The sequence below is a fragment of the Monodon monoceros genome, unplaced genomic scaffold (assembly GCF_005190385.1).
Source record: "Monodon monoceros isolate NGI ecotype Baffin Bay Population unplaced genomic scaffold, NGI_Narwhal_1 Super_Scaffold_22, whole genome shotgun sequence".
Lineage (NCBI taxonomy): Eukaryota > Metazoa > Chordata > Mammalia > Artiodactyla > Monodontidae > Monodon > Monodon monoceros.
The window spans coordinates 60,153,509-60,175,266 of NW_021703779.1; the positions used below are offsets into that span (position 1 = coordinate 60,153,509).

Genomic DNA, 21,758 nt, shown 5'->3' on the forward strand with positions numbered 1-21,758 from the left:
AGAACCCTTCACCTTAGCTGCTTGCCTGCCCTGGACAGCTTGGCCGAAGTGTGGCACTTCTAGAACCCCAACCCTCCCTCCACAGACTGGAGCCAGGCCCCTGTGCTCCTTCCTCAGAGGCTCTCTACATCCAGGCCCACCTCGAGGTCTCACCTTTCCTTTTGGGAAGAGACTGGAGATATGAAGGAACGTGGAAATTTATACGTATTCCCTTGACTTCTTCCATGGGACGTGCAGTGTGGGTCTGGCCCTGGGAAGGGAGGAGGAGCTCTGTTCTGAGGTGGCCCCTTTGCAAGTCCTTGATGTTTCCTTGATGAAAGCCAGGGCCAGTGCACTGAAGAGGCTGGAGTGAGCGGACTCAGCTGGGGGAAGGGCGTGGGGCTAAAGCTGATTTGCTTGGAGTTGAGCTTGTTATTAGAGAGCCCTGAAAGATTCATCAGCTTCAGGAATCAGAGTAGTGAGGGCGGCTCAGACACCAGGCCTGAGCCAGGCCTGTCACCCTCTGGCAGTGAAGCTCTGTCCACACAGTCTCCTTCAATCTGCTGGTACTTCATTTCTTCTTCTCCGGAACGGAGATCAGTCTAAACAGCCCATAGGTCAAGGAAAACTATCCCTGGAGAGTACAGCCAAGTCCCTACTTCCTGCCAGTCAGTCACTCTCTTGGCTCAGGTTTGAGTTTGCCAAATAGAGAATTTCGGGTCCTCATTCCGCAACTTGATTTTACAGTTCAGAAAAGGGGCTGTCTTTTGCCCACTTGTTTATTCTTCTTTGAATTAGAACCCAACTTTTCTAGTATTCGTGTTCCAAATTACTGAACCAGGGATAGCTATTTACTGAAAAGGGTAATCAGATTACTCTTTATTTTTTTTGGCAGCGCGGCATGCAGGATCTTAGCTCTCCGACCAGGGATCCAACCCATGCCCTCTTCAGTGGAAGCACGGAGTCTTAACCACTGGACTGCTGGGGAAATCTGAGATTACTCTTAACTAGTTGTAGCACCTTGAACTGCTTAAGAGACAATTCTCTGAAGGAATGAATGAAAACAGGCCACGCTCAGGATCATTAGCTCAGACACACATATTCTGTTCAAGGTGTTTTACTAAGACTATAAGGGATTATAAGGATGGGAACATTTTTAGGAGGAAAGATGAGGAGAGAATTACCAAAAGGAAGAAGTGGAACCACACCAAAGTCAAAGAAGTGAGAGGAGAATCAGATGGGAACTCGGTGTGTTGCAAATAAGTGTTCTGAGTGGAAACTCCCCAAGGGCACAGGGACATATGCACCCTCGGGCACTCTGCTTTTCTGAGGATGCCAGTATCCCCGTCTTCTACCTTCTACAATGAAGAGAAATCAGGATTTGACCACAGTGTTGCCAATACTGAAAGCGCACCCCAGCTCCTGTACTTCAGTGGACATCCCAGGAGCCCATTATGGCCAGAGACAGAGTCCATCTCAGTCAGTAGGCCTTGCCAAGAGGAGAGGGCCCTGGGCTCCCTTTTGGCTTAAAATATAGACCGGTGGCCCTCTATCTGAACTGAATCTGTTGTCCCAGAGAATGGGTTTGTTTTCATTCATTCATTCATTCCAGATCCTTTACAGTAGTCCAGGACTCCCCAGAGACACTGCCCTCCTGAGCAGTTGAGTAAACTATTTGGCTCTTTCCCCCTCATTTCCAAGTTCCTGGGCGCTAGAAGGCTGTACTCACAGTCTAGTCGTATAGCCCGTGCGTGGCACTGAGTACATGCTTCGGAAAGGGAATCTAGATGAATGAGGTCAGACTATTCGACGGGTCTCCGATGGTTACTAGCTGGTGTGGGCACGGGTGCCCTTGAATTTCTATTATTTACGAAGAAAGTTTAAATGAAAACAACAACAACAACGACGAAAAAACAAAACACACACCAAAGTGGAAAACTTTAACCATAAGTACTGGGACTGGAGCTGCACAGGAGGACGCAGGCACACATACTGTACCGAACGAACATCACACATACACACCCCACTCACGCAGACATTCCTTCTTTCACGCTCCAGCTCGATCTTTTTACTCCTACTTCCCTTTGCCTCCTCTCCCGGATCAAGCATTAATCTGTGAGTCTCTGACCGCAAAAGAAAAAAAAAAAGGTGGGTGGGGGGATCCCGAAGTAGCAGAGCGAGGGAGGAGGAGGTGGAGAAAGGCGGGGAGGAGGAGGAGCCCAGCGAACCAGAGTCAGAGGGACTGGTGGCTCCGGCGAGTGTGCAGCCCCGGGGGGAGACGGCACTCCAGGCTGGGAACCCGTCATCCCGCCCACCGGCCCGGCGTCTTTGGCGCCCGCCCTGTGTCTTTGGCGCCCGCCCGCTCGCCGGCCCGCGCCCAGGGGCCTGCTACACCCGGAGCTGGGGCCGCCCCTCAGGGGCGCTCGGGCCAGGGGTGCCGCTCGGGGCGAGCCCGCCGCGCCGCCAGGCTGGTCCCCCGCGACCGCGACCGCGCCCGGGATGCCGTTCTACAGGCGCACAGTGGTACCCCAGCGCCTGTGCCCGCGCAACCCGCCGCAGCCGCTGACCGAGCTCCGCGACGTGAGCCACCTGGCCGCGCTCAGCCTGCTCCGGCAGCTCGCCGACCTCTGCGGCCACTCGTTGGCTCTGCTCGAGGACCTCGAGGGGCACCTGCTGGCCCTGGGGCGCCGTACCGACAGCCTGTTCCGCCGCACCGTGCACCTCCGCCGCCGCCTTCCCTGCCGCCTGCTCGGCCCGGAGGACGACGAGGAAGAGCTAGGTAAGCCGCGCCCGGGCGGCCCGCGGCCCCGCGTGCACCCCGCCTCTGGGGCCGCCAGCCCGCGCCCGCTCTGCGCCCACCCCTCCCCCGTCCTCCCCGCCCCTCCTCGGCCCTCCCCTCCCTTCCCCTCAGGGAACGAGGGGATCCCGTTTCCCAGATTCCACGCCCGCCGCACTCCAGCTGGAACTTCCTGCTCCTGGATCCGGTCGCGCCGTCCCGAGTGGCCATATGCCCTCGGGGTTCCCGGCTCTGGGGTTGGCGGCCGCCTTCTGGGGATCTTGGGGAAGAAGGCAGGGGGACCTGCGGGGGTCGCCGGGAGCTGCTGGGTCCGGACCCGCTTCGGCGCCGCCCCCAGGCCCGAGGCGTCCTAGCCTTCGCGGCGTCGGGAACCAAATGGCCGCGCCGCTGGCGTCTTTGCTCCAGTCTAGGAGCTCAGTCACTTAGGAAAGCGCGCCGGAGCCGCCGGCCACCTACGCGGCGGCAGGAGCCCTGGCGGCGGTGCCTACCGACTTTAAACCTGTGCAACTTCGCGCTGGAGTGTGATCGCGGCTCTCGCTCGAAGAAGTGTCTGAGAGCCCACCCTCCCGCTTCTCCCCGCGAGTTCGGAGCTGGTGCTCCAGGAGAGGCCGGAGGGTGTGGTGGGGAGGAGAGACTCTCCGCCTCCCAGCCGGCTTCTCTGACCCCTCACCCCTAGGGTCCGGCTGCACAGACTTGCTTGGGAGAACCGTTTAAAGCAACTGTCATCAGTTCTGTGATTCCTTTAGAAATCAGCCATGCCTGAGAAACCCAGTGGTGCTCTGGCTGAGCACGCAGGACTCGTGAGAGGGCAGGAGGGCAACGCGAGCCCTTGTGCTTTGCTACTTTGGACCCCAACACTTTGCATGGGGAATCCTCTCTCCATGGAAATGCTGTGATCCTTTAGAGTGTGGGACTTTTGGAGAAAGCAAGGGGATTGAATGTGCTGGAAATGTTGACCTCAGCTGGGGCATGCCAGGTACCAGGGCCAATTGGTGCCACCAGAAAGTTAGGGGAGAGAAAGAGCAGTGTGGACAGGAAGTTTCAGATGGAGGCAGAATATGGCTACTGACTGACTTGTGATTGCAGGCCTCCAGCTGCCTTGGGAAAGAAGTGTCTGAGTCAGCCCCTCTCCGTTGCAGACCTCACCTCCCTCCTACTCCTTCCACAGAATAGGTGTCGTAGGCCCTGGCACCCCTCTTCCCCAAACTCTCTGACCTCTGATGTTGATGGTGGAGGTCACTTGTGGAGAAAATGAACTGGGTCCTGTGGGGAAAGGAAGGTGGAAGACACAGTTGACTGCCAGATGGAATGTAGACATGGGACCAGAAATCTCTGCATGGCAGGGGAGCAGGAAAGCTGGGGCCTTAGGTCTGGTTAGTTCTCAGTTAACAGAGAGGGTAGGAAGGTCATTGTTGACTTTTTTTTTCTGAGGTCCCACTGACTACCAGGATTAGCCTAGGAGAAATTTGATAAGTCAGCTTGGGGAGTCATTTTCCAAATCCCCACACAGCCTGCAGAGAGCCACCTACTGAGCACAGCAGGGTAAGTTAAGGACAGTGAGGAGGCTCTACTTTTCCAATTTGTGCCTTTCTGTCCTTTCCATGTGAGGGAAGGAATGGCTTCACCAAGTTGCCTTGGGAAAGAGATGGCTTTATGCAGTGGAGAGCTCTTAAAGGAAGGGAGCAATTCTTAGGATAAATTGCATTGGGTTGGCTTCTTTGAAATTTGCAAGAGCTGGGAGAGTGGCTATCTCTCATCTTTGGTGTGGCTACTTGCCTTTGAGATTGTACCTATCTGCAGGCTCAGGTACTGAGGTGCCTGCTGCGTAAATGGAACACAGCTACCTTAATTTGGCAAGAAGGTCTGGTTTTCCATTTTCTGGTCTAATGCCCTACCCTAGACTCCCCTTGAGGTTCCCACTGCACACTTTTCTCTTCAGGAGTTTTGATTGTGTAGCACTTAAATTAGGCCTTCTCAGCAATGATCTGAGCACAAGTGCCAAATGCAAAGGGAGCTGGGGCGCATAATCAGTACACCACCTGGCCACCCCTGTGTTGCTCAGGCATAAGCTTCAACAAGGTGTTCAAGCAGGTTGCATATTATATTTTGAACCCAATTAAAAATGCTTTATTTTCCCCCACCATTGTCAAGGCTTGCTCTTTTCTTCCCTGTGTCTTTTCCTCCTAGCTCCTACTCCATTACTGACCATTTTGCTGGTGGTGGGCACTCCCAGTCAGCATTTTACCCTGTATATCCTCTATCTGGCTGGATTTCCCCCAGATTCTTGCTCTAGCTGTTTCTTTGGTCATGAGGGCAGGAAAGAACTGGGAAGGAAGGTTTGGAAGCAACATGGCCAGAGTGAATGACGCCTGACAGGCCAGCAGTTTGTAGCCTCCTGTGGGGACAGCTTGGCTGCCACCTCCGGACTGAGTAATGACAAGTCAGACTGGCCCATAGACTTCAGGCTTGCAGAGACCAGACCGCAGGCTGGGCCGGGCAGGGAGGCAGCAGGGGGAGGACAGGGAGAGGAGAGGGAGAAAGACAGAGGAGGAGAAAGTTGATGCTAAAGGAGTCCAAGGTGTTCCTCTCCACAATCAGGGGTCGTGTCCCCACCATCTTCAAGGTTACAAGGGTGGGACTGGGCTGGGCTGGTTGCCTGGCAACACCCTCTTCTCCACTGAAGGCTGTTCTTTGGTAACTTGAACCCCTTTGAGACTGCCCCAGAAGCTCTTGTAACTGTTCTGGGGTGGGGGATGGGGGTTGGAAAAAGGAGAGGGCATGTTACAGGACTGCACCAGGCTCCTCTGGTTGTGGTGTAGCTGTTGCTGCACCCTTGGCATAACCCTGCCTATAACTTGCGTTTTTCCTCGCATCTGGCTTTGAATGTGACCTGCTTTATTGCATTCGTGTCCTGGATTCTGTACTCTTCATCTCAAGAATGGCATGGTCAAAGCCAGTGGGAAATAGCTCCATTCCTGCCACCATATGCTGAGTCAATCCAAGCTTTCCAATTTCTCCCTCAAACATCTATTTAATGTTTGTAGGTGCTTAAATGATAATTACAAAAGCAATCAGGCCATTGGCCTGGGGGTATAATATCTCCTGTGCAAGCAAGGAAGTCACTGAAGCACTAGACAACTGCTAGGTATGTTTAATAACACTGGGGAGCTATCATGTTACACTAGCCCATGAACTTGCTGTGGGAAAGATGCTCTGTTCCTTCTTGCAATGATTTTGGCTTGAATACAGCCAGTTGGGTAGATGGTGGAAACTCCCTCTTCACCTTTATGTGAAATTCCTGCCTCTTGATTTTCCAACTTTGTGGCAACTCTGGCTCCAAATCATAAAGGACAGCTGGTTTATGTATGTTTAAATCATAATTCCGGTGTGAGGGGAGACTGTTGTAAGTCTATATGGAGATGAAGAATGGAAACTGCACCTCTAGACTGCAGCCAGTTTATCAATAGATGAGGTATGGTAGACCCTGAACCTGACTGTCATGGCTACTGAGGAGGGGCCTGCTTGAGCTGGATGGAGCAGGAGGAGCTTGGAGGACTTGGAACAGGCACTCTACCAGGGCTCAGTTTTGTCTCTGTCCTACATGTCAGCCCCAGAAACTGTTGAGACAGTTGGCTTGACAGAATGGGGAGGGGGAGCAAGCCCATTTTCTTTTAAATACCATGAAATTCCTGGTCTGCTTCATGGTATTTCCATGTGTTGAAAACATCTTCCCTGGAAATTTGGACACCGAAATGTCCACTAGAATTTCCTCTGCTTTAGAAACAAGAAATTTAATCTTCTCCTTTTTTTAGATACATCAACAGCTAAAGTGATAAAAGCGTCAGGATGACGGAATAGTAGAGTAATAGGAGAGGATTTAAATTATAGCTCTTGGGCTCAATTTTGATCTTTATGGAGTTGATTAGGTGTCAGGAGGAGGGCAGTGAATTTGTATCATTTGTCCCTGTACTTCTCTGGCTTGGGTGGAGTCAGTTTGTACTTTGTGACACCAAAAATTTGGTCATTAACCATTATGGGCACCATAATACTTGACTACTGAGGCCCAGAAAAAGGAAGGGACTTGTCCAAAGGCACCCAGCTGGATCAAGACCTTTAGTAGCCCTAAGTGCTGGAAAGATTATAGTGCCTCTCCATACCTAATTCCAAATGAAACAATATTAAACCTTCAAATAAAATTTTATTTTAAAAGATTACTCGAAGTTCTACCTGTATGTTGAAATTAAAATGGCTTTTTATTAGATTCTTTTATTCTCTCTCTCTTTTATACTCCTGTTGTTGGTGCCCTAAGCATGGACTTAATCTGCCTCTTGTGGAATGTGGCACTGGCTAAGTCACACAGCAGGTCAGTGGCATGAGGCCTTGATCTAGAAGCCAGGGCTTCTGCCATCCAAGCCAGTGCTCTGCCCTCTTCAGGGATGCTAAGTTCAAAGTCAGTTGTTCATTGAGAGTCACTGCCGTGGCGTTTTTTTCTAGCTGGAGCTTGTTCAGGATAAGGAGTAACTACTGCTACCTTTGGGAACTGAGGGGTTCTCTAGAGAACAGGCCTCCTGGGGTTTCTGCAGCTGGGACTTGGGGGGTGAGATGGAGGTGGAGAGGAGGAAGGAAGGTCAACCTTGCATCATGTAGAGAATAGATGTGAGGCAAGAGGCTCCCTTGTTAAAACAGTCTCCTTTAAGCTTTCAGTAGAAATAGCCTTGGAAAAATAATCTTTAGTTGGGAAGGGGTGGCTGGGCTAGTGACACTGACAGTCTTCTGAAGGTCACCTTTCCATTGGATCTTTCCCTCACAATCCTTCTGTCATCTTTATACTTGCTATTCTCTCTAATAGCTTTTAATCCAACTGTGGACACATCTTATCGCACACCCACATCCTGACTATTTTCTGTTATTACAGCAGAGCCTGGTTGGCATTTCCAAAGGCACTTTTATTAAAAGCCAAGGGGAATGAGAAAGTAAAATTATTACCAAAAATGTGTTTAACATACGTGTTTCCAAAGTATGGATTTACTATTCTTCAAAGCTTAAGTAGCTTAACAGGCCTACTAGCTTTGCTGATCTATGTACCCTTTCTGAGGGACTCAGATCACCTTTTCCTCAGATCATTACTTTCTAACTTTGAAGAAAGGGCACAACTTTGGGTCCTGTCTCCTCCCTGCCCCCAACCCTTGTGCTGTTTTTTAGAGACCCACAGGTAAATAAGACCCAGTCTGTTCATTCGAAGAGCTCCCAGTCTGCAGGGGTTGATGCCATCTTGTTTCCCAGCACATCAGCACAGGGTGCCTGGGCATCCGGTCTTCTTCTCTAGGTGGGGGAAAGAAGATAACCAGAATATGGACCCCAGTTCACACCCCATAGGATTTTCCATTTAGTCTGGTTCGCGGTCCAAGGATGGAATTTGGACTTTTAGAATTCCCTATGGTAAAAAAAACAAAAAACAAAAAAACAAAAAACCCAAACAATGATAGAGTGCTACTGTGAATTCAGCAATGCTTTTACATGAATTTGTAGGTTTAAAATTGATGACCTTCTCTTCATACATAGGTAAAATAGTGCTTATTCAGTAGATGAACAATGCTTGGTAGATCTGCAGACTCATGGAGTTCTTGTGATAACTCCTCCAGAGTTATCTAGATGGCCTTCTAGAGTCTTCTACCCTCTGTTGGGAAGCACTGGCTTAACCTTCCTGGTTCAAGCTTTCAGCTCTTCCCTGCTCCAAAGAATTCCATGATTTCACTCAGATAAGCCCTCACTGAAGTTTTCAAGTTAGAGTACACAGGATGGCAATGTCTTTTTCTCACTTTATTTATTTACTTTGTTTCAGTTTTATTGAAATATAACTGACATACAGCACTGCATAACTTTAGGTGTACAGGATGATGATTTGACTTACATACATCATGTAATGATTATCACAATAAGTTTAGTGAACGTCCATCATCTCGTATAGATACAAAATTAAAGCAAAAGAAAAAGATATTTTTCCTTGCGATGAGAGCTCTTAGGATGTACTCTCTTAACAACTTTCATAAATAACACACAGCAGTGTTCATTATATTTATCATGTTGTACCTTACAACTCTAGTACTTACTTATCGTATAATTGGAAGTTTGTACCTTTTGACCACCTTCAGCCAGTTCCCCCTCCCCTCGCCCCAACCTCTCTGGTAACCACAAATCTGATCTCTTCTTCTGTGAGTTTATTTGTATGTTTTTGGAAGTATAATTGACCTACAGCACTATGTTAGTTCCTGGTGCACGATATAGTGATTCCATATTTCTATACCTTACAAATTGAGCACCATGATAAGTCTAGTTACCATCTGTCATCACACAAAGATATCACATTATTATTGACCATATTTCCCACACTCTACACTTTATCCGCACAATACTCCTTTATTTTGTAACTGGAAGTTTGTACCTCTTAATCTCCCTCACTTATTTCACTCATCCCTCCCACCCCCTCCCCTCTGGCAACCACCTGTTTTTTCTCTATATCTATGATGCTGTTTCTGTTTTGTTATGTTTGTTCATTTGTTTTGTTTTTTAGATTCCACATATAAGTATAATCATATGGTATTTGTCTTCCTCTGTATGACTTATTTTACTAAGCATAAAACCCTCTAGGTCCATCTGTGTCACAAATGGCAAGATTTCATTCTTTTTTATGGCTGAGTAATATTCCATTGTATCTATACACCACATCTTCTTTATCCATTCATCTTTTGATGGCACTTAGGTTGCTTCTATATCTTAGCTATTGTGAATAATGCTGCAGTGAACACAGGGGTGCATGTATCTTTTCAAATTAGCGTTTTCATTTTCTTTGGAGAAATACACAGAAGTGGAATTGCTAGATTGTATGGTAGTTCTATTTTTAATGTTTTGAGGAACCTCCATAGGATGGCAAAAACTTAATGGACAAGGCTACATTAATAATGCCACAAATAGGAGATGTGTGGATTGTGTTTGCACAAGTAGGCTTGCACCAAGATGCTTTGTATGTGAGGCAGTGGGTCTAATTGTGTACAAACCATTAGGCTCAGTCCTTAACTTGGGAGATTTGAGCAATCTCTGTCCATCCCTCCTCCCTTCCTGCCCTCCCTCCCTCTCTCTCTTTCTAAAATGTAAGCGCCTCAATAGAAAGTAAACATCCTTAGGGCAGAGATTTTATCTCTTTTTACTGCCATATCTCCAGTCCCTAAAATAGTGCTTGGCACTTAATAAATACCTATTAAGTTCAGTTCCTCCCTTCTTTCTAACCACCACACATTTATTGAGCACCTGACTCTGGGCCTGGCCCTGTGCTAGCCTCTGAGGATATAGAGCCAAGCTAGAATGCAGCCCCATGGTCCAGCGGGGAGTGCCTGGAATCATCGTACTGCTGTGGAGGCAAGCCTGGTGGGGGGGGGGTCATCGGAAGGCAGAAGAAGCTCACCTAATTCAGCTCAGAGGCTTGGAAAAGCTTCGGGGAGGATGTGGTGTCTGAGTTCTGAAGGATGATCTGGAGCTGGCCAATTGAAGAAGAAGGGGGAGGGAATTCCTGGCTCAGAAGGTAGCCTGTGCTAAGCCCTGGATATGTGAGAGGGCTAGTGTGGCGGAGGAACTAGCTCAAGTGATTCAGGAGGAGAGGGTGCAAGGCACCTCCTGACTCAGAGTGAGCCCTCAGGGTGGAGGTCGGGTGGGGGAGCTCTAACATCCTCTTTGCTCACCAAGGAACTGGATACTGTAGAGCCTTAGGAAGGTCCAAATGAAGCTATAATAGGAACTGCAGATTTTCTTGATCTACGTTCAGGTTTCCATTATCCTTGGGCAGATGAGACCTGGGCGACCTTGGCTCCTCCCTGCTTTGCAGAGCCAAGTCCTAGGTCTCCCTGAGATGTCCAGGCCAGGAGGCACTCCACGCCACAGTGAGATAGAAAGAGGGAGAGAAAGCAAGAATCTACCTGCCTGTATGTCCCAGGCTGTGTGGATCCAGTTGCATTCCAGAGCGAAATATATTATTCATGCCCCTGCCTTTTTGTGAGTGGGGACATTTGAGGTTTGACTGTATGTTTTATTTTATTTTATTTTTTCTTTCTAAATAGCATAGATTCTTAAGAATGGTCTGTAATTCATCTAGGGGAAAATCAGAAAAATATTTTTTTCCCTTGGAAAACGGACTCAAAGAGGAGATGAGTTTTAAAAATGATTCAGCTGTTTTTAAGTGGAATCATTTGCTTCTGAGAACAGTGTAATTAACTGCCTGGCAATTTATAGTCTGATTCCCAGTATCTGTGAAGTAGTCAAACTCATATTGTTCTTCCCAACCATCAGGCCCTGAGGGGAGTGAGGTCTACTTTACCAGAAAGCCTTGGGCACTCTCCGCTCTTGCAGGAGGCCATGCATCACAGCTGTCGGCAATTCCAGTGGTGTTGTTAAATGCTCTTTTCCCCCCTTGACCCAGTAATTCCATTTCCAAGACCTTATGCTAAAGAAATGATCAGATATTGTGGGGAAAATGTTTGCAGATCCTCACTGCATCTTTTGGTTATTTATACTAACCCCCAAATGAAAACAACTTATTCAGTAATATGGGTGTGGTTCTATAAATGTTGACAGGTCTATGTGTGGTACAAATCTAGGCAACTAAGAAAAATCGTGCTCGAAACAAATATATGAGGATATGTGGAAATGTGTGAAATAATGCTAAGTGAAAAATCAGGGTATTAAATTGCATGTATGATATTATCCAAAATAAAGCACATACATAAAAAAGAAGCTGGAGGGGTATGTGCCAAAATGTTAACATTCGTTGTTATCTCAGGGTGATAACAATGATAGCAAACGATAACAAAGATAGCAGTGGTTTCTTTATGAGATTATGGGAGCGGGTGTTTTTTCTTTTCTTGTACCTTTGTGTATTTTTCAAAATTTCCTAAATGAACATGTATTAATTTTAATAAACAGAAAAACCAAACAATGAATGACATATTAAGGAAAAGGATCTTGGGATTTGGAAGCAGCACCTGTGGGTTTAATTCTGACTTGCCCAACACTTATAAGCTGATTTGGGTGTCTCAGAACCACACTCCCTCATCTTTAAAAGGGGGCTAATGCTCCCCAGTTCAGAAGGTCGTCGTGAGGATCCAGAATAATGTATGGAAAATGCCGGGCCCATATGCCACAATCCTGCTTATGATCACTAAATACTAAGATGATGAAATTCCACAAAACCTTTTGAAATCCCTGGATGGGGATACTGTCAAGATGAAGTTATAATGTTTCCTAAACAGCTCCGAATTGCAGCCATTCTTCCCTTTTGCAGAATATGTAAAGAATGCCTGCCTGTGTGCCCACGGAGGAGCCACGGCTGTGGGTTCATCTCTCCCAATCCGAGGATTTTCCTTTCCTTTGACTCCTTCCTTCATTCTCCCCCACTGACATCTGTTCACTGCCTCACCAACCAAGGGGGCAAATTCTTTGGAACTGAAGCCGAGGCACCACCGAGAGTTCTGGTAGATCTGAGATGTTTATTGTCACAGAATATGTGGTACTGGCTGACCACGAGGACCCGCCAGGTTGGGACGCCAAGGAGGGGCTTTAATGAAGCAGCAGAGGATGGGCCCAGGTCGCACAGCTAGGCAGCATCCCCTGCCTTGGGGCACAGCCCTTGTCCAAATGTCCTGCTGGCTCTCTGGTCACCTCTTCCCTTGGGATGGCTTCATGGCTTCTGGCTTGGCTCACCAGTTTTACAGAACCAGCTTGGTTTATGGGTGAAGAAACACCTTCTCACAAAACTTCTGGGGCCTCAGGATGCTTCAGTGACACATTTGGCAGCTTGCCTGACGGTCTATCTCTCACCAGCATGGATTTGGAGCCAGTAAGCCCTAATCTTACAACCAGGCAGCCTCAAGGTCATGGGCACACCTTGGTAGTGTCTACAGCATGCCCAGACCACCAAGCAATAAAGTCATCTCCCTGAGTAGAAGAATCCTTCACTCTGCTTGTCTGGTTGCATTTTTTATTTTTAAAATTAGAGTAAAAAATATAGACCCTGGCTGCAAATCTGAATTACTTGGAGAGCTTAAAAACATTACTAATGCTGTGGCCCCACCCCATAACAATAAAACCAGAATTTCTGGGGGATGAGGCCCAGGAACCAGGATTTTTAAAAGACCCCCAGGTGATTCTAATGTGCAGGCGTGGGTGAGAACCACTGTTGTGGTATAGACAGTTAAAGCTGGAAGAGACCGTCCAGAGTTTGAAAAATTATAATGTATTTGTGGATAATGAACATGAACTATAATACAGGCTTAGATTAAAGTAAGTGACAAAATATGACCTCATGGATGAGCTCATAGCAGTAATAATACCAAGTTAGATAATACACTTAAAAATTTTTTTAATAATGCGTTTTATTTAACCCAGTATATCCAAAATAGTATCATTTCAGCATGCGATCGATATTAAAATGATTAATGAGGTACTTTACATTATTTTCTCTTTTGTACTAGGTCTTCAAAATTCAATGTGAATTTTACACTTACAGCACATCTCAGTTTGGTCTAACTACCTTTCAAATGCTCCATAGCGCTATGTGGGCAGTGGCTTCCATATTGGCATGGCCTTGTAGGCCAACTGGTCTTCTGTATGGTAAAGTATATTATTTTTTTAAAACTGGATAATACACTTTTTAAATTTTATAAGAGAACAGAGGAAATTAGAAAGATGAAGCCATTAATTTTATTAATAAAAAGAATAAATATATGTTAAGGTAAAGTTAAACGTCTTTTTTTGTTTTGTTTTGTTTTGTTTTGTTTTATATCTTTATTGGAGTAAAATTGCTTTACAATGGTGTGTTAGTTTCTGCTTTATAACGAAGTGAATCAGTTATACATATACATATGTTCCCATATCTCTCCCTCCGTCCCACCCTCCCTATCCCACCCCTCCAGGCGGTCACAAAGCACTGAGCTGATCTCCCTGTGCTATGCGGCTGCTTCCCACTAGCTATCTACCTTACGTTTGGTAGTGTATATATGTCCATGCCTCTCTCTCACTTTTATTTTACATTTTTTGGTTATAACACGTCATCAACAACCACTGACATTTTAGACGAGAACAGTACTTTTGTTTTCTTATGTTGTGGTTATTTAATATCACTGTTGACGTTACTGGGTTGGATCCCTACATCAAATCAACCTCAACTTACCTGTCTTTGCAAAAGAATATTAAGATTCCACTATGCACAGGGTTGTTGGAGTACAGGGAAGAGGAGGGAAACTTCCACTTTGTAATAGTTAGTGTTCCAAATTAGGCTATGCCAGAAATCATAAATAGAAGTTGAAATGGTTACCTCTGAATCAACATCTAGATTGGACTTAGTGCTTTCCTCAGTTCTCTTACGTGGCACACCATTTCATGCAGGTAGATTATTACGTTAATGACAGTGCATAATAGTGAGAACAACTGTATAGGTTGTTGTGTTCAGTATTTTTAAACGCATATCTGTTATACTTCAACAAATGCAGTTTAGAAGAAAAAGTATTTCTCTTTTTATCCTCTCCATGATACCAATAGAAATAGAGTTTTAGAATGTGAATCTAGGCCAGCAGCTGCCCAGAGAAAGGAAGAGGACTGGTCTAAAGGCGTCTCCAGGGTCGGTGGTTGCACTGACTTCGAGCACAGAACCTCTCCTGTGGCTATTTTGGAGTCCTGAGGCATCCACTTAGGTGACCCTATCATCAGCTCCTGAGAAATGCTGGGACAAGGGTGACAAGGGAGAGGAGAAAACTTTGGGAGGCCACTTTTAGTATCCCCTCTCCCTGCTGTGATCAGAGGGAAGAGATACTAAAGGCAACCCTTCTAGTTTGTGTCCCCAGCAACAGCTGATGCGGAGGATAACAAACAAGGCATCAAGAAGAGGCAGCAGCATCTTCAGAGGAATCTGGTTGAGAAGGCTGAGAAGCGTGTTTTGAGGAAGAGTTGCACTCAGAATGGTGCAAATTAAACAAAAAGTTTATGAAAAAGTTTGGGAAGAGTCCAGCTCCCAGGAAACTTTGCCCTTAGGAGAGACTCATGTCTTGAGGCTTCTGGATAGCTAAGTCTCACTGTATTCCAATTTCTAACCTGTTTTACCTCTTGGAATAATGTGTTACATAAGTTTACTCCCCATTGTGAAATAGCACAGTGAAATCTTTTCCCCCATAATTCCAAATTAATGAAAATGGTAGATTTAGGAAACAAATGTTAGTGACTCGCACAGAGGCTTTACATTTTGTGCCTGTAGTTTCAAAACTATCTGCTGCACGTGGGGAGGAGGTGGGGGGAGGAAGATCCAGTGAAGGTGAGGACTCCTTCCGTTCCAGTTAGCATGTATTGAACTCCTGTTAGATGCCACTGGGAGCTGGTAGTATATATGGCAAATAGCTGTCCCCTCCAAGAAGAGGGTTGGCAAAAAAGGTACCTCCTCTGGATAGAGCAATGAGGAAAACCCACTCCTTTTGGTGGAACCGTTAGACAAAGGCACATTCTTTGAGCGTAGCAATTAGAAATAGTCACTTGTTTTGGTCATAACTATTTAAAAATAGAGCATCCTCTGGGTGGACGAATTTTGACATAATAATTAAAGTCCACATGCAGTCAGACAGGGCATTGGGCTTGGCTGAATTTTGTCCCCAACTTGAGACCCCTTGGCAGGGTGCCCTTGTAGGAATACAACTTGCAGAAGAGTACAGGTGGTCCTATGGTGCCCGGGGCCAGGCCAGGCACCAGGCATACAGATGTATATAAGAGCTAGACCTTGTTCTTAAGAAATGTATAGACTCCCCCTCCTAACCCCCATCCTCTTTAACTCACCCCATCTGCTGCCAGCTCCACCCATGCTGCCTTCTGCCTGGCAGAGCTTCTCTTTATGGTGACAAAACGTCTACCCTCCAGATGCACGGGCTGCTGTCTGCTGTTAGCGGGGGCTGTGCTGCTCCTGCCTGAGGCTCCAGGCTAAATGTCTACTATCTATGATGAACAACTAGGGCTAATTGTTCGTTGTGAGGGCTTGTTGCTTCTAGGTTCTAGATGGGAAAATATAGACAGCATTTCTTCAACATCTGTTTTAAAACTTGGCTGTGTTCTGTTTAAATGTGCTTTGAAATGGTGAGTTTAGGCAGAACTGAGCCATCTTTTGCCTTTAATTTTCTTATTCTTTAATAAAGGAAAGCAGTTTATCTCTAATCTGGTGATTTAGAGCTGGCTTCAAGGGCTAATTCCTACCTAGCTCATTGTATTAAGATTGTGCCAGGCCCTGTGCCAGGTATTGGCGACACTGAATTCATAAGACCTACCTTTTGCCCTTGAGTCTTGATATTTAGTTGGGAGGACAGTGTGGAGGGAGATAACCTAACTGCAGGCTGCTGGGTCTTAGGTGAAAAGCATAGAGCACAGAGGCAAGGAAAGCTTCCATAGCCTTTTTCTCTCTTGTCTTCCTGAAAACTGCTATTCATCCATCCATCCAGACATTCCCTCATCTTTACAGCCTCCTCCGACTCTCTCTGCTATACTCCTGCTGTGCTTTGTTCACTTTTGAGACCCTTGGTTCCTCCACGTGGCCCAGCTTGGGAGAAGATCGTTGAGGCAGAGACTGCCAACTATGTACTGAACCTTCTTGAGTTCATTTTTATTTCCTTTCCTTTACCACCTCTTGAAAGTAACATGACCCTCTTCTGTGAAACTTGGAAGAACAGCCTGGCCATTCCTGGCCCCAAGATGAACTGTAAGCTAGAAGTTAGCATTCTCTCCCGAGAAGAGTGAAAGCCTGTTTTAAAGGTTGTGGGGCTTTGGAAATAAGGTAGAACTACTGCGGCCTTCAGATCCTGATAAGTTCAGATGAGTTTGAACGGTTTCCTCCATCCCAAGGGATATCAGAGTTATATTAGGTGTTTGTGGGCTAAGGACAGGCCTTTAGAGGTAGAAAGAAGCCCTGGTTATGAACCTGGCTAATTTTGCTCATTTTGCCAAGGGATAATGCCCAATTTCAGTATTTGCTAATGGGGTAATTTCAGTGTTGAGCCTTTTTTCTCTGTCAGGAGGATCAAATGAAATCCCATATGGAAAAGACTTTGTAAACAAAAACCCACCCCCAAAATGTTATATGTTGTCATCCTTGAGAACAAAGACAGTGGCTGACTCATCCCTTTTTCCCCAGCATCTAGTTTGGAAGTAGGCACACTGCAAATGTTTGTTGAATGACTAAGTGGCCTAGTAGGACATAGGTGTTTGTATTTCTTTTCTTTTTTTTCTAGGACTCTACCTTTAATACCAATAATAATAATAACTTTAATGATAACTTTCCTAATTATAAAAATAATACGTATTTGATGCAGAAAACTTGGAAGTATAGAAAGCACAAAGAAAAAAGCAATAAAACAAAAATCCTTCTTGGTATCAACCAGATATAATAATTGGCTACATTCTGATGTATATTCTTCTAATATTTTTCCTTATGAATGTTTCATTTTTGTTTTGTAAGAAGAAGTTATTGTAATGCATCCATCCTTTAATAGCCCTTTTCAAATTAGTGTATCATTTAAGAATGTTTATATCATGTAAATCATATATCTGCTAAGGGGTTAACATCCAGAATATATAAAGAACTCCCCATAACTCATCAAAGAAACCAAAACCTGTTTGTATTTCTTTAAACCTTTCCATATTATCTAATAAATCTGCTGTATTAATGCTTACCCTTACCTGTTTTGTAGTTTCTGCCATTACCAACACTGTGAAGCCTACAATCAGGATGTACCGCTGCCAAATCGACAGTAGTGCCTAGGCTATGATCTTTTTCTTAAGGGTTTAGGTCTCCCACCAGACTCCTCAAGGGTGGGGGTTGTGTTCCCCCAGTACCTTGGTATCCAGTAAGTGCTATATACATCTTTGCTGGCTGACAAACAGGGAGAGCTAGTAGCATGTTTTTGCACTTCTATTTGGCTAATCATATCAGTTCCAGATGTCAGAAAGTGACAGATGTCACAGCTAGATTACCGCACCTTACTTTTGCACTGAGGTGATCCCGTCTTTTTTAAAATGAAAGAACCTTTGGACAAAAATAGCCATGGCGTTTATTATTATTGTTAAGAGCTTACTATGTGCCTGGCAGTATGTGAATCATCAACTCATTTATTCCTCACAATGATTCCATGATAGTTACCTTATTATCCCCATCTTCTGGATGAAGAAACAGGCTCAGAGAAGAGGAAATAATTTGATTAAGAGTTGTGGAGTAAGTTGAGAATCCAGAATTGGAACCCTTATGCATGTTCTCAGTCACAGTGAATGGGGAGTGGACTGTACTGAAAGTGAGGAGTAGGGAAGGAAAGTATTTCTACCACCATCAGGGAAGAGCCTAGATTGGGTTAGATCAGTTGGGGGACTTTCTAGTGGGACCCAGGAGATTCAGCAGAACTATATTTGGTAGGACTAAAAAGAGAATTAAAATTCGGGGGGTGAGACAGGAAGAGAAAACAGGATATTGAATTTTTTTCTGTGAAATTAGCTAGCATTTTTGCATTTCTTTCTAATTTATGAAGCACTTTTACATATGTTGTCTCATACAGTCCTCATGACAGCCCTGTGAGTTATTACTCCTATTTAAGAAATGAAAAAAAAATAGATCCAGAGGCATTATAACAGACTTGCCCATGGGGGCAAGTGGGAAGGCTATGAAGACCAGTAAACCATTCATTCATTCAATAAACATTAATTGGGCATCTACTATGTACCAGGCACTGTTTTTGACGCTAGAGATACAGCAGTGAACAAGACAGACAAAATTCTTTGTCCTCGTGGAGCTTACAAGGTAGATAAACTATGATTTATTTCTTTTCAATTATCCTCTGTCAAATAATAGATATTGGTTTGGGTTGAAAACCCAAACCTGTGCTTTATTTTTTTTAAGAATTTTTTTTGAAGTGGACCATTTTTAAAAAGTCTTTATTGAATTTGTTACAATATTGCTTCTGATTTACGTTTTGGTTTTTTGGCCCCGAGGCATGTGGGATCTTAGCTTCCTGACCAGGGATCGAACCCGTACCCCCTGCATTGGAAGGCAAAGTCTTCATATCCCCTGCATTAGAAGGCAAAGTCTTAACTGCTGGACCACCAGAGAAGTCCCTTTGCTGTGCTTTAGAATCATCTGGCACATTTTGAAAAAAACACTGATGCCTGGGCCCCACTCCAGACCAATTAAATCAAAATCTCTGGGAGTTGAAGCCCAGGCATCGGATGTGTGTGCATGTGTGTGTATGAGTGTTTTAAACCTACTCCAGAGGGTTTTCGTGTGCAGTCAAGCATGAGAAGCACTGGTTTAGAGCAGTCTCAACCTTGGCTTCTCATTAGAATCACCTTGGGGACTTAAAAATATATATACCAATGTCTGGACCTCACCTCTGGGGTGAATTAAATTAGAATCTCAGTGGTCATGTCCAGACATTTTAATTTAATTTAATTTTATTTTATTATTGAGGTATAGTTGATTTACAATAGTGTGTTAGTTTCAGGTGTACAGCACAGTGATTCAGTTACATATGTGTGTGTGTATATATAAATATATATAACATATACATGTTACATGTGTGTATGTATTCAATTACATATGTATATATACGTAGCTATATAAAACTGGGCAACACAGATGGGCATACAAGGGCAGGATCAGAGGGGAGGACTCAACGGTGTCTGACTGTGAAAGTCAACCAGAGGGAAGAAGAAACAAAGATGTGTGCCTTGCAGATCAAAAGCACCCAGGGACAGCAGAAAGTGAGCTAGAGGAAGGCAGCCTACCAGTTGACCTAGATCTCTTTGCACGTATAATTGGTCTGCGCCGGCAGAAGAAAGATGATAATGCTAGCTGTTGAGAGGCAACATAGTTAGCATAGTGGTTAAGTGCAGGGACCCTGAGACCACCCTCCTGGGGTGGTCTCACTCTGAGCCCTCACTCTGCCATTTGTTTTCTTTATGACCCTAGGTAAGTAGCCTGACATCTCTTTGCATTAGTTTCCCAAGCTGTAAATTGGGGATCCTTATAATAATACCTACTTCATAGGCCTGTCATGAAGCTTACAAGCTTGGCACATAGTAAATATTTTTACACAAACATTATAAAGAAAGATTTTGAGTAAGTGTCCAGCACCCTACTTGTATTTGCTCCCTAATCTTTATTTTGCATGAAGTAGGCACTATTTCCCCAGTCTTATAGGTGAAGAAACCAAGGCACAAAGATGTTGTCACTTGTAAAGAAATGACCTAGTTAGTAAGCCATAGAGCCAGGATATGACCCCAGGGGAATTGATTCCTTAGCACCCACTCAACCACAGGACTATATTGAGTAGTTACACAGCCTTTATCTCCATTTGATGCCCACTGATAAAAGCTGGGCCCGGGGCTTCCCTAGTGGTGCAGTGGTTGAAAGTCCACCTGCCGATGCAGGGGACACGGGTTCATGCCCCAGTCCAGGAAGATCCCACATGCCGCGGAGCGGCTGGGCCCGTGAGCCATGGCCGCTGAGCCTGTGCGTCCGGAGCCTGTGCTCCGCAAAGGGAGAGGCCACAACAGTGAGAGGTCCGCGTACCACAAAAAAAAAAAAAAAAAAGCTGGGCCCAGAGGATGCTGAAAAGAATGAAAACCTAGTCCTGCCTAGAAGAGTTTACACTGTAGTTGGGGACAGCAGACATATGTATAAGAAGATAACCATAAAAGGTGCACCATGCCTGGTGCCAAGGGACCTCAGAGAATAGCCAGTGATAGCTTTGTCATGATGCCTGGCTTTGGATTGGGTCCTTGACAGGCACAAGGAGGGACAGAGGGAGCTGTATGAGCAAAGGCAATGAGGTAAGGCTATGGATAGCATTTGGGGGGGCTGGGGAAGGCACCTTTTCTCCTCTACCACATTGTAGGGAATCCGTGGGAAGCCCCTCAAACTCAGTGCCAAGGTCAGGGGGTGCCTAGTGCTACTGGGCTTCCTTCTGGGGATATCATGGAAGCAGACAGTGCAGAAGCATATAAACTCAGGCTGTCACAGGGACAGGCCATAAGAAGACCATCCGGTCCAAACCTTTCATAGCCAGATGGGGAAACTGAGGCCCAGAAAGGTAAAAGGATCAACTGCAGCAAGCCAGCAGAAAACTGTGCTTGGCTTTGTCAGGCTGATATTTCTGCCATGCAGTGATGCATAACCATGCCTGGGCTGTTTACTGGAGACAGCATTCAGTAGCACCCAAGTCTACTCCTCTAGTACCTAGAAGTTGTTTTCACAACTTGCTTCCACTGGGAATTTGGGTTTAACAGATACACACTACTGTATATAAAATAGATAAACAACAAGAACGTACTGTATTCTTTCATTAGAGAAATGCAAATCAAAACTACAATGAGATATCATCTCACACCGGTCAGAATGGTCATCATCAAAAAATCTAGAAACAATAAATGCTGGGGAGGGTGTGGAGAAAAGGGAACACTCTTGCACTGCTGGTGGGAATGTGAATTGGTACAGCCACTATGGAGAACAGTATGGAGGTTCCTTAAAAAACTACAAATAGAACTACCATATGACCCAGCAATCCCATTACTGGGCATATACCCTGAGAAAACCATAATTCAAAAAGAGTCATGTACCAAAATGTCCATTGCAGCTCTATTTACAATAGCCCGGAGATGGAAACAACCTAAGTGTCCATCATCGGATGAATGGATAAAGAAGATATGGCACATATATACAATGGAATATTACTCAGCTATAAAATGAAACGAAATTGAGTTATTTGTAGTGAGGTGGATGGACCTAGAGTCTGTCATACAGAGTGAAGTAAGTCAGAAAGAGAAAGACAAATACCATATGCTAACACTTATATATGGAATCTAATAAAAGAAAAAAAAAGGTCATGAAGAACCTAGGGGTAAGACAGGAATAAAGACACAGACCTAC

General features: G+C 45.3%; 1 protein-coding gene across 1 annotated transcript in view; it reads left to right on the plus strand.

Moving 5' to 3' along the window:
* Window positions 1–2,311: 2,311 nt before the first annotated feature.
* The window catches only part of NHSL2 (NHS like 2), a 274,480-nt gene continuing 255,033 nt past the window's right edge, over window positions 2,312–21,758 (plus strand). Inside the window, exon 1 of the mRNA XM_029240069.1 lies at window positions 2,312–2,758. Within this exon, the coding sequence (XP_029095902.1) occupies window positions 2,479–2,758 (280 nt within the window). The 5' untranslated portion in view covers window positions 2,312–2,478. The remainder of the gene's footprint in view (window positions 2,759–21,758) is intronic.